The following is a 16,149-nucleotide window of genomic DNA, read 5'->3' as shown; positions in this document are numbered from 1 at the left end:
CAGGGGTACATGTGATATTTACTAAATGTAGAATATAAATGTCTTAACACAATAACTAAGAAAATGCCATGAAGTCTACGTTAACCAGTTTGAAGAAAATATTTCAAATTGTATATAAAACCAGCACATTGTACCCCATGATTGCATTAATGTACACAGCTATGATTTAATTAAAAAAAAAAAAAAAACCCTAGTTAATTAAAATAACATTTCACTCTTTTTGGAAAATACAATTGTATGTTTAAAATGGGATTTAAAAAAAGATGAAATAGTGCTCGCTTCGGCAGCACATATACTAAAATTGGAACGATATAGAGAAGATTAGCATGGCCCCTGCGCAAGGATAACACGCAAATTCGTGAAGCGTTCCATATTTAAAAAAAAAAAAAAAGATGAAATATTTTTCACAGGGGAAATATTTACAGAAAATTTTCACACAGAAATTACTACTGAAATTATTCATAAAACTATGCAAAGGACAACCTTTCTGTCTCAATGAGTAATAGTATCATGTCAAGAAATAAAGCCATTAATTTCGAAAAAATCGAATTCTTTAGAAATATAAATATTACATACATTCACTATTTTTAAAAATTGACAAACCATGAGTAGTCTAGTAAAGAGGTTCTTGAGCTGGGGTAAAGTGTTTCAAAATGTCTAGGTAAAGTTAAGACTACAAACTCTCAGAAAGGGCACACCTAGACCAAGCTCTTGCTCTGCCATATACTTAATACACATTTTCTTAATATCCCTAAGCTTTATTTGTTTTTTTCTTAAGCTTTATTTTAATCATATGTGAAGTATGGACAAATATTAGTATCTGACTCAGGGGTTTGTTATAATTAAATGTTACAGAATAATGCTAGTAAATAGCTTACTTAGAACAGGAACTGAGGCATAATACGCAGTGAACCACTCTGTGTCAATTAATACTATCACGAAAGATGATAAATTCATACAACCTCAGCTGGGGGACAGACATGAAAGAAGTCCCTCATCCAGCATTTTTGTCTGTCAAAAACACTTGGATACAACCTTCTGAATGCTTGAAACAAATTTCTTTTTTTTTATTGTTGGGGATTCATTGAGGGTACAATAAGCCAGGTTACAATGATTGCAATTGTTAGGTAAAGTCCCTCTTGCAATCATTTCTTGCCCCCATAAAGTGTGACACACACCAAGGCCCCACCCCCCTCCCTCCGTCCCTCTTTCTGCTTTCCCCCCCCAACCTTAATTGTCATTAATTGTCCTCATACAAATTTCTACTAAAAACTTACCAAGTCACAGAACTCAAACACCAGGAGATAAGGAATTGCTTCTACACACTGTCCAACACACTGAAGAATATTTGGATGCTGAAGAATACTGGTAAAAATAAAAGCCATGGTGTTATTCATCAGGAAGCATGATGGTAAAATTGTCCAAACAGTAATCCAAATTTTAACATCCATAATGATTTAAATATATGACAAAGAGAAAAGACCACATGAAGATGATACTTAATATCTATTAAACTATGTTATCTGATGATTGAATAATTCAAAGCCAATCAGGTGACTATTTTCACAAATTAAAAAAGAAATCTTAATTTAAAAATGCTTACCTTTAGTTAATTTTAGAGAATATATTTTAAGGCACCATTTTAAAAAAGCAAACTACCCCAGAAGATACCAAAATCCAAGCCAAAGATGCCCAAATCCCTGATATAAAATGGGGCCATATTTGCATATAACCTATACACATCCTTTCACATATTAATACTTCAGGGGTCCTCAAACTTTTTAAACAGGGGGCCAGTTCACTGTCCCTCAGAGCATTGGAGGGCCGGACTATAGTTTAAAAAAAAACTATGACCAAATTCCTATGCACACTGCACATACCTTATTTTGAAGTAAAAAAACAAAACGGGAACAAATACAATCACACCACCGCATGTGGCCCGTGGGCCGTAGTTTGAGGACCCCTGCATTACTTCTAATACCTAATACAATATAAATGCTATGCAAATGAAGTATCTTACTTGTATTATTTTTTTATTGTTGTATTGTTACTTCTCCCTCCCCCAAATATTTTCAATTTACCATTTGTTGAATCCATGGATACAGGGGGCCAGCTGTGTATACAAATTCAGTAAGCATTTCAAGCCAAATATTAAGGAACTCTGTTTCCCCATTAGGCTGTCTAGTTTATACACAGTATTTTCATAAATTTCAACAGTGTATGCAAACTCTTTTAGAAGACAGCCAAAGTAGTTTTTTTTTTTTTTTAAACTTATTTTGAACAATTCTGAATTTACAGTTAGTTACAAACACAGTACAGTTTGGAGTACATGCACCAACCATCACACTTGCTTAATTTTTTTTTTTTTTTTTTTGGAGACAGATTCTCAAGCTGTCACCCTGGGTAGAGTGCCCTGGCATCACAGCTCATAGCAACCTCAACCTCCAACTCTTGGGCTTAAGCAAGAGGCTCTTGCCTCAGCCTCCCAAGTAGCTGGGACTACAGGCACCCACCACAATGCCCAGCTATTTTTTGGTTGTAGTTGTCATTGTTGTTGGGCAGGCCCAGGCTGGATTTGAACCCACCAGCTCCGATGTATGTGGCTGGCGTCCTAACCGCTTGAGCTACAGGCGCCAAGCCACACTTGCTTAATTTTTGTATTTTTTTTATAAAGAGATGGGGGTCTTGCTATACAGGGTGTACATAAAGTTCGTGTGCAATTTATGGCCACTCTGTACTGCTCAGGCTGGTCTCAAGTGATCCTCCCAACTCAGCCTTCCAAAGTGCTAGGAATACAGGCATGAGAACCCATACCTGGCCTCACTATAGCTTTTTAAAAAGTGTGAAGTAGGCCAGGCATGGGTGGTTCATGATTATAATCCTAGCACTCTGGAAGGCTAAAGAAGGACTGCCTGAGTTCAAGACCAGTCTGAGCAAGAACTAGACCCCATCTCTATGAAAAATAGAAAAAACTAGCTGGGCACAGTAGCACACACTGATAGCTACTCTGCCTATAGTCTCAGATATTCAGGAGGCTGAGGTAAGAGGATTGCTCAAGCCCAAGAGTTGGAGGTTGGTATGAAATATGATGCCATTGCACTCTACCCAGGGTAACAGAGTGAGACTGTCTCCAAAAAAACAAAAAAGCATTTAGTAATTTCCCATTGTGTTCTTAATTACCTTAGTGGGAAGTGATGTTGAACATTTTTTCATGTGGTTATTTGTTATTCACATATATGCTCTTTGGTGAAATGTCCCTCAGTGTCTTCTGACAATTTTTTCTTTTTTTGAGACAGAGCCTCAAGCTATCACCCTGGGTAGAGTGCTGTGGCATCACAGCTCACAGCAACCTCAAACTCCTGGGCTTAAACGATTCTCTTGCCTCAGCCTCCCACATAGCTGGGACTATAGGCACCCACCACAACGCCCGGCTATTTTTTGGTTGTAGTTGTCATCGTTGTTTGGCAGACCCGGGCTGGATTTGTTGTTGCAGTTTGGCCGGGGCAGGGTTCGACTCTGCCACCCTCGGTATATGGGACTGGCACCCTACTCACTGAGCCATAGGTGCCGCCCTCCCACGCTGGATTTGAACCCGCCAGCTCTGGTGTACATGGCTGGCACCTTAACTGCTTGAACTACAGACACCGAGCCCTGACAATTTTCTAATTGAAGTTTTTTCTGTGCATTTTTTTTAACTTTTTTATAAATTCTAGATATAAATCCTATGTCAGTTATGTGGATTGCAAGTATTTTTTCTGTAGCTTGTCTATTCACCTTCTAACTAGGGTGTTTCACAGAGCAAAATTTTTAATTTTGATAATATACCAGTTTTTTCCGTTCAAGGAAGTTTAGTCATATTTTTGTTCCTTCTTCCTTCCTAACGTTCTAAGAGTCCTTCTTTTATCATTTCTGTTTAGAAAACAGTGTCATTCTCTTATGGTAAGTTTTCTGGTAATACATTTTCTTAGTTTTCCTGTATCTGAAAATGCCTTGCTATCCCCATTCATTCCTAAGGATATTTTCCCTAGATACCCAATTTCAAAGTTCTTTTCTTTCAACACTTGAAGAATGTGCCATTTTCTTCTGCCTCCTGATTTCTGATGAGACATCCACTATCAATTTGTTTTCCTTCCATGCGTAAGGTGTTGTTTCTCTCTCCCTGTTTTTAAGATTTTTTGACTTTAGTTTTCAGAAGTTTGACTATAATGTGTATTGGCACAGACTTCTTGGGGTCTATCCTGTTTGGGATTTGCTTGACTCCTTGAATCTTTAGGCCTTTTCTTCCAAAAGTCTAGCCATTATTGCTTTGAATACTTTTTCAGCCTCCTCCTCTATCTCCAGACATAGAAGTCTGAGGCATCTATGACATCTACATCTTCTATTATAGTCCCCCATGTCCCTGAGGCCGTTGTTCAAATTGAGCAATATGTATTGTTTCATCTTCACCCTAACTGACTCTTTCCTCTGTCCTCTCCATTCTGCCACTGAGTTCATCCATTGAGTTTTTCATTTCAGTTATTGTATTTTTCAGTTCTAAAATTCCCACTTAGGTATTCTTCATGTCTTCTATTTCTTTGCTGACACTGTATTTTTTCACTTGTTTCAAATGTGCTGAAATTGTTCAATGAAGCATTTTTACGATGGCTGCTTTTAAATCTTGGTAGATAATTCTAACATCTCTGTCATCTCAGTGTTAGTATTTATTGTCTTTTCTTATTTAAGGTGAGTTCTCCTGGTTCTTAAGTGATATGTGATTTTCAATTGATACCTGAAAATTTTGGGCCTCATGAGACTCTGGTCTTACTTAATCATGTAAGTTGCACAGTTAGCACCTGATTTTCACAGACCACATACTATGTTTCAGAACACATGTTACAGTTTACTTACTAGTAAGGTTCTCCATTTTTCAAAAAAGTATCTTGTTCCTTTGGGCTTGCACTTGCTTTTAACTCCTTCACTATTACTCTTGCTACACTGGTGCCTGTATAAATCTCACCAAGGAGGACCTAAAAAATTAAAGAATAGTTTTTGTTTCCACCAAAACGGTAAAGAAATATGTCTCATTTATCAGGTAATAAAATACAGGAAAACAAAGCAATAAGTTATTTTACATACTAACTCACAAAAAGCTTGCAAAACTCAAAATAGTTTTCTTCAGTAAAAGGGCCATTTTAAACCTCCTATTCACTGAAAAACAATCAGATATTTGTAACATTCATGTAGTTTTATATATTTATTTTCTATTCACTTTTAAACATATACTTACTTACTGAAATTTGCCTTACTAATTTATTTAAAAAGATATTATCCTTCATGGGAACTGATATGACTTGATAGAAAAACAATTTATAAACTCAATTCAAGCACATCTCAAATGTTTCTCAAAAACAACTAAGTTTTGTTAGTCTGTTACATATGAGAAAGTAAACTGACAAACAGCCCATGTACAATCAATCATTGCACTGAAACATAAAAATCCATGGTATTCTAATGATACTAGGCCTTATCTTATACCAAACCATCAGTCAAAATATACAGAAAAAACATTCCGCTGAAATTAAGAGGCCATGAAATAACAATAAACTGGCTACAAGGAAATATTAAATATAACACAGGACCAGTGGCAAGGCATTCCAAAATATAATATTTAAGATAAAAACGAAGATAAAGGTTTTTATTTAATTAGAGAATAATAAAAACTAAAGGCTTCTTTTAAAAATAGTTTTACTATTTCCATAAAATAGATTAGTTTTAACACCCTGGAAGTAGAGTGAGGTCTTGAACACAAGTCAATGTATTTATCAGGAATACAAGGGCAGAAAAATGAAGAGAACAAGAAATCCTGATAATTAACTTAATCATCATCTTTGTTTCAAATAACCAGCTACGTGCATTACAGGCACAGCAGTCATAGGATATCAGTTTTTGAAAAGGGTAAGAGTAACTGCAAGCTCCTATAACCACCTGGCTGGGCTTGACCCCCATCCCCAAAGCACCTTGGTGCTCCACACCCACAGAGGTGATTCATTCTACACCCTGATGACCTCTTAGTTCTTTTATTTCCTTCCAACTATCTTTTCCATGATCTCAGCAACCAATTCCATGGGTCTACACACAACTAATAATTATCTTATTATTAAATTCTGACTTTTCTTTTTCTTCCAATTCCTTATTTCCAGTGCACTCACTCCAACAGTGGAACCCAAAAATCGTCCAACCTGCCCTCTGAATTCACTCATAGCACTTTTTCCCACAACTCCTCTCCACTACCCAACCTAGAACCCTGCTCCCTCCCTATCACTTCTTGCCCTTTTCTCTGAGGCACATCAGCCCAGCCAGAATCCAGTGCTGGTTCAATCCAACTACCAGCCTGTTTTGTACACAAAAAAAGAGAAAAACACACAACCATGATGACTAGTCTCACAAGTCTTCAGAGCTGCCCATCACCCCCGTTTCCTCTCTGGTTCAAACTTCCAACATAGCTTTCTTCCTTTTTTTTTTTTTTTTGAGACAGAGTCTCATTTTGTTGCCCTTGATAGAGTGCCATGGTATCATAGCTCACAGCAACCTCAAACTCTTGGGCTCAAGCCATTCTCTTGCTTCAGCTTCCCATGTAACTGGGATAATAGGCACTTGCCACAACACCTGGCTATTTTCAGAGACAGGGTCTTGCTCTTGCTCAGGTTGGTCTCAAACCTGTGAGCTCAGGCAATCCACCTGCCTCAGCCTTCCAGAGTTCTAGGATTACAGGCGTGAGCCATTGCACTCAGTCTCTAACATATCTTTCTACTCCTACCTCTCAAGTAAGGAACTGGCCTCCAATTAATACTAAAAAATTGCATGATGAACAAAATATCAAATCTTAAATAAGGACCCCCCCGAATCTGCCCATGCTATGTGGTGCTATTTTGGAATTGAGGCAAAAGGAAAAATGTATGCCCTATGTATGTGATTTTATGGAATTTTATGTAAAAATTGGACACTTTGTTTATAGTGAAGTTTTTTAAACTTTGATTTTTAGAAATATTACACTGAAATATTATTTACTTGGGGAAAAAAAAAAAAGGAACTGGCCTCCTATTCACTGAAAAACAATCATAAGCGAACTTCTACCAAATCCACCTGCTCCTATATTTGCTTTCACTACCCAAGTCCTCCAACTGCGCTACCAACCCACCCCTTGCTCACTAAGGACTTTGCTCCTGAAATTATTGCTGTGCACCTCCGCTCCCACACTGTCAGTGTCTCTCCTCTATGCAAGAACATTTTGATCCTGCAATCCCATTACTAGGCATTTACCCAGAAGAAAAAATATCATTTTATCATAAGGACATTTGCACTAGACTGTTTACTGTAGCTTCATTTACAATCACCAAATTATGGAAACAACCTAAATACCCACCAACCTAGGAATGGATTGACAAACTGTGGTATACGTAGCCCATGGAATATTATTCAGGCATGGAGACTTTACATCTTTTGTATTAACCTGGATTGAGGTGGAACACATTCTTGGTAAAGCATCACAAGAATGGAGAAAAATTCAATATATTCAATTTTAATATGAAAGCAGTAGATGATCTAATACAAGGTAGGGGGCAGGGGAATGAGAAGTGAGGAGAGAGGTGGAGGTAGGTCTCAAAAAAAAAACCCCAAAACCAAAAAACAAAACCCTTTCTTTGACCCAGTGGAGGTTCCCAAACAGCTATTATTCCATCTCTCTGCTTCTCTTTGTTTTGTTTCCATTTGGTTGTTTGTTTTTGAGAATGAGTCTCATTCTATTGCCTAGGCTGGAGAGCAGTGTGTGATCACAGCTCACTGTAACCTTGAACTCCTGGGCTTAAGCAATCCTCCTGCCTTAGCCTCACAAGCACCTAGGACTACAGGAGCATACCACCACTTCCAACTAATTTTTTGTAGAGATGGTTATTTTCAGAGACAGGGTCTCACGCTTGCTCAGGTTGGTCTCAAACCTGCACTTCTGGGTAAATAGGGTCTCCCTGTTTCCCAGGCTGGTCTCAAACTCCTGGCCTCAAGAGATCCTCCTGTCTCTTGCCACCTCTGCTTCCTTTTAGAGTGAAACTCCTCAAGAGAGTTATGTAAATGCACTGTCTCTTCTTCCTCTCTTGAACCCATTCTACACAAGGATGTGCCATCACCATATTTACCCCATGCAGCTTCTTTCAAGGACACCAAGGAATTCAATGTAGCTGAATCCTAATTCTCCCAGTCTTCATCCTACTCAGCTTGTAAGCCATAGCATTCTGTACAATCAATCTGCTTGGAATTCTTTCTTCCCCCGACGTTCAGAACACACCTCTCTTGTGCACTTCTCCTGGCTCTCTTGTGCAGGGCCTCTGGAACAAGTCTTTTCGCCTCCTTCCCTTCTCCATCATCTCTATGATTTCATCCAGTCTTACAGTTTTAAATGCATACTCCAGCCTGGAACTGCATTTCCAGTTGCCTACTTTGTAGCCCCACTTAAATGTCTTAACCTCATACCTAATATAGCCAAAAGTGAACTCCTGACTTCCTCCTCCAAGCCCATTTCTCCTGCAGTCTTTTTTGCATTTCAGTTGACAGTAACGCTTCTCTTCCAGTTAATCAGGCCACAAACAGTCATCCTTGACTGTTTCCCTCCTCTAGATTCGGTATCTAATTCATCCTAAGTCCTGCACAGTCTCATCTGAACATGTATCTTGAGTTCCACCACTTCTTACCACTTCTACTACTACCACTCAGGTTCAAGCCTGTCTAGATCATTCCTTGAATGACTGCACTAGCCTTCTCACCAACTTCCTGATTTCACCTTTCCCCCCACAACTGCCAGAGTGTTCTTTTTAAAGTTAACACAATTACATCATTCAGGTCTTGACCAACAGAGTACTTCCCCATTTCACTATGAGTAAAACTCAAAGTTTCTAGGTGCATACAACACCTGCATCATCTGGCCCCCCATACCTCCTGAGCCCACCTCTTACAACTGATTATTTACTTCCTGACTCTCTCAACTAGGGATTTAAGCCTTGTAAGGCTAGGGATTCTAGTTTATTTGCTGCTGCATTCCAGCACTCCACATGGGCTGGGACTTTACCCATCTTTCTCTCATTGTACCCCTATGCTGACTACAATGCCTGGGATAGTATAGATTTTTCCAAATGGCTCGTATTTGGTAACTAATAAAGGTTAGTAGATACAAGGCAGAAAAATATGAACAGAAGGAGAAGTAGCATCAGATAGATGAGCAAAACATCCTGCTCATGAAGCAATTGCCACTCCATTAGAAACCTTTTATAGAGAACAACTGCTACGTTATGTTCCTTCTGAACAACCTACGGAAAAAGATTACCAAAGCACTGTTCTACAGGCCACCTGAAAGGCTATGAAAAACAGAGGTGGTTCTTCACAATGATTTTCATCATGAAAAGACTGTGTTTATAATTCTAAAGTGGCGTAAGATTGATAAAGGAAAAGGACAAAAGAAAAAGGTGGTAAGGAGAGAAAAAGGAGAAGAGGGAAAAAAATCCTTTAACTTGAAGAGAACAAAAAGCTGCTAAGGGCTCAGTGCCTGTAGCTCAGTGGCTAGCATGCCAGCCACAGACACCAGAGCTGGCAGGTTTGAACCCAGCCCAGGCCTGCCAAACAACAACAACAAAAAAATAGCCGGGCGTTGTGGTGGGCGCCTGTAGTCCCAGCTACTTGGGAGGCTGAGGCAAGAGAATCGCGTAAGCCCAAGAGTTGGAGATTGCTGTGAGCAGGCACCACCATGGCACTACCAAGGGCGACACAGTGAGACTCTGTCTCAAAAAAAAAGCCACTAAGATTCCAGGTCTCTTTTCCCTTCTTACTGTTCTTATGCCAACAATCAGAAAAGTCTTTAGTAGCTACTTAGAAGGCTGAGGCAGGAAGACTGCCTTGGGTGACAGAGCAAGATCCTGCCTCTAAACAAACAACAAAAAAGTCTCTCATACATTAAAAAAAAATTAAAAAAAGATTTTTGCTATGGTCTGAATGTGCCTCCCCAAAGTTCATATGTTTAAACCTACCCACCAATATCATGATGAGTCCCAGCCTTATTGTATGGCCAGAGCATGGACTCATGGTATGGGGGCCTAACCAATCCCAGGGTGAGGTGGCGGCCTTTGGAAGGAACAGGATCAGTGTCCTTATAAAAGCGGTGCCAGAGAGCTCCACTTCCCACCCTACTGAGTGAGGACATAACAAGGTGGCACCATCTCGGAATCAGACAGAAGGCCTTCACCAGGCACTGAATCTACTGGTACCTTGATGTTCAACTTCTCAGCCTTGAAAAGGTAAGAAACAAATTCCTGTTGTTTCTAAGTCAACCAGTTTATGGTACTTTGTTACAGAAGCCTGAATGGACCAAGATAACTATCCTGGAAAAAGTTACACATCCAGCAGTGTTGAAGTTCATGATGGCAAACCCAATCGCTACTACAGTATCTACAGGGAACATGCAATGTCTCATATGTAGTTCTTAATTAGCTTTAAACTCCAACAGTAATTAGGAAGGGGGGAAAAAAATTAAAGAAAGAACATTTTACCTTTCCAAACCAGCCATTTCCAATTTCCTGTATATAGTTCAGACTATGGCGGGCAACTTGAGACTTCAAACCTTCTGTAGAAAAAAGAACATTAAAAATTAAATGTAAGTATCTAACTAAAATAAATATTAAATACATAACCTATAAAGTATAAACACTAACATAAATTTAACACATGTGCTAGTAAAGGTAGAAATAAACACATAAATACCTTTTTCACCCAAAATAGTTTCAGGTTTTAAAACTGACCATATTTACTAAGTATCCTACTGTGACCCCTTAATACGTTCTGCTACCTTTTTCTGGTCTAGCTACTCTAATGTAACCATCACTCACCACTCCAGTGGCCTTTACTTAGTTCATATTTTTATGATCTCTTTCAACAGAGATCCTGGATACAGGATTAACCCTCTTAAACTACTCTCCCTTAATTTTTTAGGAACAGCTTTAGTTAAGAATAACTGATATACAATAAAATGCACATATTTAAAGTACAGAATTTGATGCACTTTGATATATGCATGCACCTGTAAAACCATCACCAAAATAAAACAGTAAACATTTCTATCACCACCAAAAGTTTTCTCATACCCCTTAGTGATTTCTCCCTCCTCTCTCCACCTCTAAACAATTTATGCGCACTATAATTTGCATTTCAAATCAAGTTCCTATAAACATATGTGTACAAGTTTTTGTACAGACATAAGCTTTCGTTTCTCTTGGATAAATACCAAGGGGTGAAGTGGCTAGACCATATGGTAAGTGTATACCTAACTTTTTAAGAAGCTACCAACTGCTCCTTGAAACAGAGTTCCAGTTGCTCCATAGTTTGCCATCACTTGGTATAGTCAGTCTTTGCCACTTTAGCCATTCTAGTATATGTGTTGCCAAAGCAAGCACTCACTTTAACTATTCCAAAATGTAAACAACCTTATTTTAGTTTTAATTTTCAGTTCCCTAGTGACTAATGATGTTGAATACCTTTTCACTTGCTAATTTGCCATCTATATATATTCTGAGGCAAAGTATCTGTGCAAATCTTTGCCTCATTTTTATTGGGGAGTTTTCTCACTATTGAATTTTGAAACTTTCTCCCAGTCCATGGCTCAACTTTTCATTTCCTTAATAGTATGGTTCAAAATGCAGAGTTTTTAATTTTGATAAAGTCCAATTTGATCAATATTTCCTTTAGTAAAGGAAGTTTTTAGTGTCATAGCTAATAAATCTTTGTCTAACTAAAGATCACAAAGATTTTCTTCTACAAGTTTGATAATTTTAGGTAGGGTTGTGATGCCTTTTGAGTTAATTTTTACATATGGTAGAAGGCATAGATCAAGGTTCATTTGTTTGCCTCTGAATATCCATTTGTTCCAGTAGAATTTAGAATAGGTGACATCAGTGGATGGTTGAATAAGGAATTGTAGGGGCTGTCCCTTCTTAGAAACACTAAAATCATTTCAAAAACCTATCAATATCAACCTTATCAGAACTCTGGAAGACAGTCAAAGGTTTCTAGTAACCAAAGTGAGCCAGGAGAAAGTTCACTGAAACAAGGTTGAACTTGTGGCTTTACCTTATCCTAAGCCTCCTCTTTAGTGCAGCAGCAAACAGTTTTAAAAAGATGGTTTGCATTCCCAGTGAAGGTACCAATTTAAGAGAGATCAAAGAGAACCTTCTTCCCAAGGGATTGTGTTTTGACCCAGCTGGGGTTTCCCTGAAGGACTGCCACGGTGGCTTCCCTTTGTAGCTCAGAACTCTATAAGGACATTGGTCACAAGTTCCTTGAAAACAACAAAAGTCAAATAAACAAGCTGCTGCTGCCTGGGGCAAAAGATAACACTTGAGGCAAACAATACAAATTTTAGAAAATGCAAATTACATTCTGCTAAAAGCCTTGGCAGTAAACCTGGAAGGGAGGCTTTAAGAGGAAAAAGGGACTTTGAAACACTACTATGTGTTTGGGAAACCTGGATAGCCATGTGCATACTCAGGGAAGGATACGTGCTCAGAAGGACTTGAGAAGCAAATAAACTTTCAACTGGTCTAGTGTTTAGGCTCAGCACAAGAAGGAAGTGAAGGTTAAGGAGAGTTGTAAACAGTAGGGCTAAGTGATCAAAGAATATCCTAACACAGAGCTAATCTGCAAAGGCCTAGACAGCATTTGTCTTTCTTTCTTTCTTTTCTACTTCTTTTTTATACATATTATTCAAAATGTTCAGTTTTCACAAAAAATTACAAAGCACACAAGCAAGAAAGTATAGCTTATTTACAAGCAAAAAAAAAGGAAAAGAAAAGAAACCATCATAAGATAACATTGGACATATTAGATAAGACCTGAAATCAACTCACTTAAATATATTCCAAGAGCTAAAGGAAACCATGTACAAAGATCTAAAGGAAATCGGGAGAATGATGTCCTACCAGATAGAGTAAATAAATAAAGAGACAGAAATTATAAAAAGAAACCAAATAGAATTTTGGAGCTGAAAGTATAGTGAGATGAAAATTTTACTAGAGATGTTCAAAAACAAACTTAAGCAGACAGAACAGTCAGTGACCTTGAAGATAAGTCAAATGAAATTATCCTGTCTGAAAAGCAGAAAGAGAAAAGAATGAAGAAAAATGAACAGAGCTTAAGGAAGTTGTGAAACATCATCAAATGAACCAACATACACATAATAGAAGTCCCAGTAGAAGAAGAGAAAAAGAGACAAAAAATATTTGAAGACATCAAGGTAGAAAATGCTCCAAATCTGTTAAAGGACATGAATCTACACATCCAACAAACTCAGAAAACTCCAAGAAAGACAAACTCAAAGAAATCCATTCACACTGAGACATATTATAATCAAACCAAAAAACAGAGAATCTTAAAAGCAACACAAGAAAGGCAGCTCATCATAGGGTAGCGCCTGTGGCTCAAGGGAGTAGGGTCCCGGCCCCATATACCGGAGATGTTTTGGCCCAGCCCTGGCCCCAAACTGCAAAAAAACAAGAAAAGCAACTCATCATAAAGTGACCCTCAATAAAATTAACAGCCAATTAATCATCAGAAACCATGGAGGCCAAAAGGCAGTGAGATACACATAAAGTCCTGAAAGAAAATTTCTGTGAACCAGGAATTCTATATCTGGCAAAACTACCTTTCGAAAATGGAGAGGCTTGATGCCAGTAGCTCAGTGAGGAGAGCACCAGCCACATACACCAGTGCTAGCGGGTTCAAACCCGGCCAGGGCCTGCTAAACAACAATGATAACTTCAACAAAAAAATAGGCAGTGCCTATGGCTCAAAGGAGTAGGGCGCCAGCCCCATGTGCCAGAGGTAGTGGGTTCAAACCCAGCCTTGACCAAAAACTGCAAAGAAAAAAAGAAGCCGGGTGTTATGGCAGGTGCCTATAGTTCCAGCTACTTGGGAGGCTGAGGCAAGAGAGTTGCTTAAGCCCAAGAGTTGGAAGTTGCTGTGAGCTGTAACACTCTACCAAGTGTCTACCAAGGGTGACACAGTGAAACTGTTTCGAAAAAAAAAATGAAGGGGAAATGAAGATACACTGAGAAAAACAAATGTTTAGGGGGTATGCTGCCAGCATACCTGCCCTACAACACATGTTAAAGAGAGAAAGAAAAGGACACTAAATAGTAACCTGAAGCCATTTAAAAAAATAAAGATCTCCAGTAAAGGTAAATATAAAAGGTAATATTATTATATTATTGGTATATAGCTCCACTTTTTATTTCTCACATAATTTAAAAGAGAAACATAAAAAATTAGAAATCTACATTAATAAGCATAAATGTATGAATATGTAATTTGTGACTACTACATACCAGGAAGGGACTGAGCTATTTAGGAGCAGAATTTTTATATGCCATTAAAGTTAAGCTGATAGCGATTCAAACTCAATTGTTATCACTTCAGGATATTAATTGTAATCTTAATGGTAATCACAAAGAAAGTATCTTAAGAATATAATCATAAGGGTATGAGAAAAGGGAATCAAAATGGTATATCAAAAAAATTACTTTCAAAATCCCAAAGGCCTGTTTTGCAGAAATAGAAAAACTGATCCTCAAATTTATATGGAATTGTAAGGGATCTCAAATAGCCAAAATAATCTAAAGTAAAAAGATTCACACATCTTGATTTCAAAACTTACTATAGAAGGAAGGAGGACAAGAGGTGGGATCTCACCTAATGTGCACATTATGAGGGTCTGTAACACGCCCCCTGGGTGAGGGGCTCTTCTACAAATGGAACTTTACCCTGGAAGTAAGAATAATGTAACCTAAATACTGTACCCTCATATTAATTTGAATAAAGTTTAAAAAATTTTTTAAAGAGTCAAAAAAAAAAAAAAAAAACTTACTACGAAACAGAAGCTACAGTAATCCGAACAGGTGTGGTGCCAGCATTAAGTACAGACATATAGATCAAGGGAAAACCCAAACAAATATGGGGAACTGATTTCAAAAAGGGTGCCAATTCAACTCAAGGAGGGAAGAACAATTTCTTCAAACATTGTTACTGAGACAACCATATATCCACATTAAAATAATTAACATGAACTCTTAACTCACACCCCTTTAAAAAAAATAACTCAAGGCCAGGCACAGTGGCTCACATCCGTAATCCTAGTACTCTTGGAGGCCAAGTCAGGTAGATTGCTTAGGCTCAGGAGTTCCAGACCAGCCTAAGCAAGAGTGAGACTTTGTCTCTACTAAAAGTAGAAAAACCAGGTAGGTGTTGTGTAGTTCCATCTACTCAGGAAGCTGAGGCAGGAGGATCACTTAAGCCCAAGAGTTTGAGGTTACTGTGAGCTACAATGATACCATGGCACCCTACCCAGGGTAACAGAGTGAGGCTCTGTCTCAAAAAATAAAAAACTTAACTCAAAATGGGTCAAACAGCTAAATTTAAGACTTAAAATTATAAAATTCATAAAAGAAAACACAAAGGTAAAGCTTCATGATTTTGGATCTGGCAACAGTTTCCAAAATATGACACCAAAAGCATAAGCAACAAAAGAAAAGATATACTGGATTTGATCAAAATTTACAACTTGTGTTTCAAAAGACACTATTAATGGCTCAGCGCCTGTAGCTCACTGGCTAGGGCACCAGCCACATACACTGGAGCTGGCGGGTTCGAACCCAGCCCAGGGCCTGCCAAACAATGACAACTAGTCAAAAAATAGCCAGGCCTTGTGCCTGTAGTCCCAGCTGAGGGAGGCTGAGGCAAGGGAATCGCTCAAGCCCAAGAGCTTGAGGTTGCTATCAGCTGTGATGCTACAGCACTTTACTCAGTGAGACATAGTGAGACTCTATCTCAAAAAAAAAAAAAAAAAAGACAGACTAAAAGAGTAAAAGACAATATAGAGAATGTAAAAAATAAAAAAATAAAAAAATTCACAGGTTATTACAAAACTATTATAATTAAGAGAGTGTTGCTGGGACAAGAAATAGGCCAGACACAGTGCCTCATGCCTGTAATCCTAGCATTCTGGGAGGCCGAGGCAGGTGGATTGCTTGAGCTCAGGAGTTTGAGACCTGAGCCTGAGCAAGAGTGAGACTCCATCTCTACTAAAAA

The 16,149-nt window shown here is 38.3% G+C and overlaps 1 protein-coding gene and 1 non-coding gene across 5 annotated transcripts in view; one reads left to right on the top strand and one right to left on the bottom strand.

Moving 5' to 3' along the window:
• LMTK2 (lemur tyrosine kinase 2) overlaps positions 1-16,149 on the bottom strand; it is a 109,811-nt gene that overhangs the window by 51,374 nt on the left and 42,288 nt on the right. For all 4 annotated transcript variants that reach the window (XM_053556686.1, XM_053556684.1, XM_053556688.1 and 1 more), the window contains 3 exons: positions 10,566-10,639; positions 4,888-5,006; positions 1,278-1,365 (listed from right to left, as the gene is read on the bottom strand). In XM_053556686.1, coding sequence (XP_053412661.1) covers positions 1,278-1,365; positions 4,888-5,006; positions 10,566-10,639 — 281 coding nt within the window. The remainder of the gene's footprint in view (positions 1-1,277; positions 1,366-4,887; positions 5,007-10,565; positions 10,640-16,149) is intronic.
• On the top strand, positions 272-378 carry LOC128562855 (U6 spliceosomal RNA). The gene has a single exon (XR_008373555.1). It is a non-coding gene; the product is annotated as a U6 spliceosomal RNA (small nuclear RNA).

The sequence above is a fragment of the Nycticebus coucang genome, chromosome 12 (assembly GCF_027406575.1).
Source record: "Nycticebus coucang isolate mNycCou1 chromosome 12, mNycCou1.pri, whole genome shotgun sequence".
Taxonomy (NCBI): domain Eukaryota; kingdom Metazoa; phylum Chordata; class Mammalia; order Primates; family Lorisidae; genus Nycticebus; species Nycticebus coucang.
This window is presented reverse-complemented; position numbering and strand designations above follow the sequence as displayed.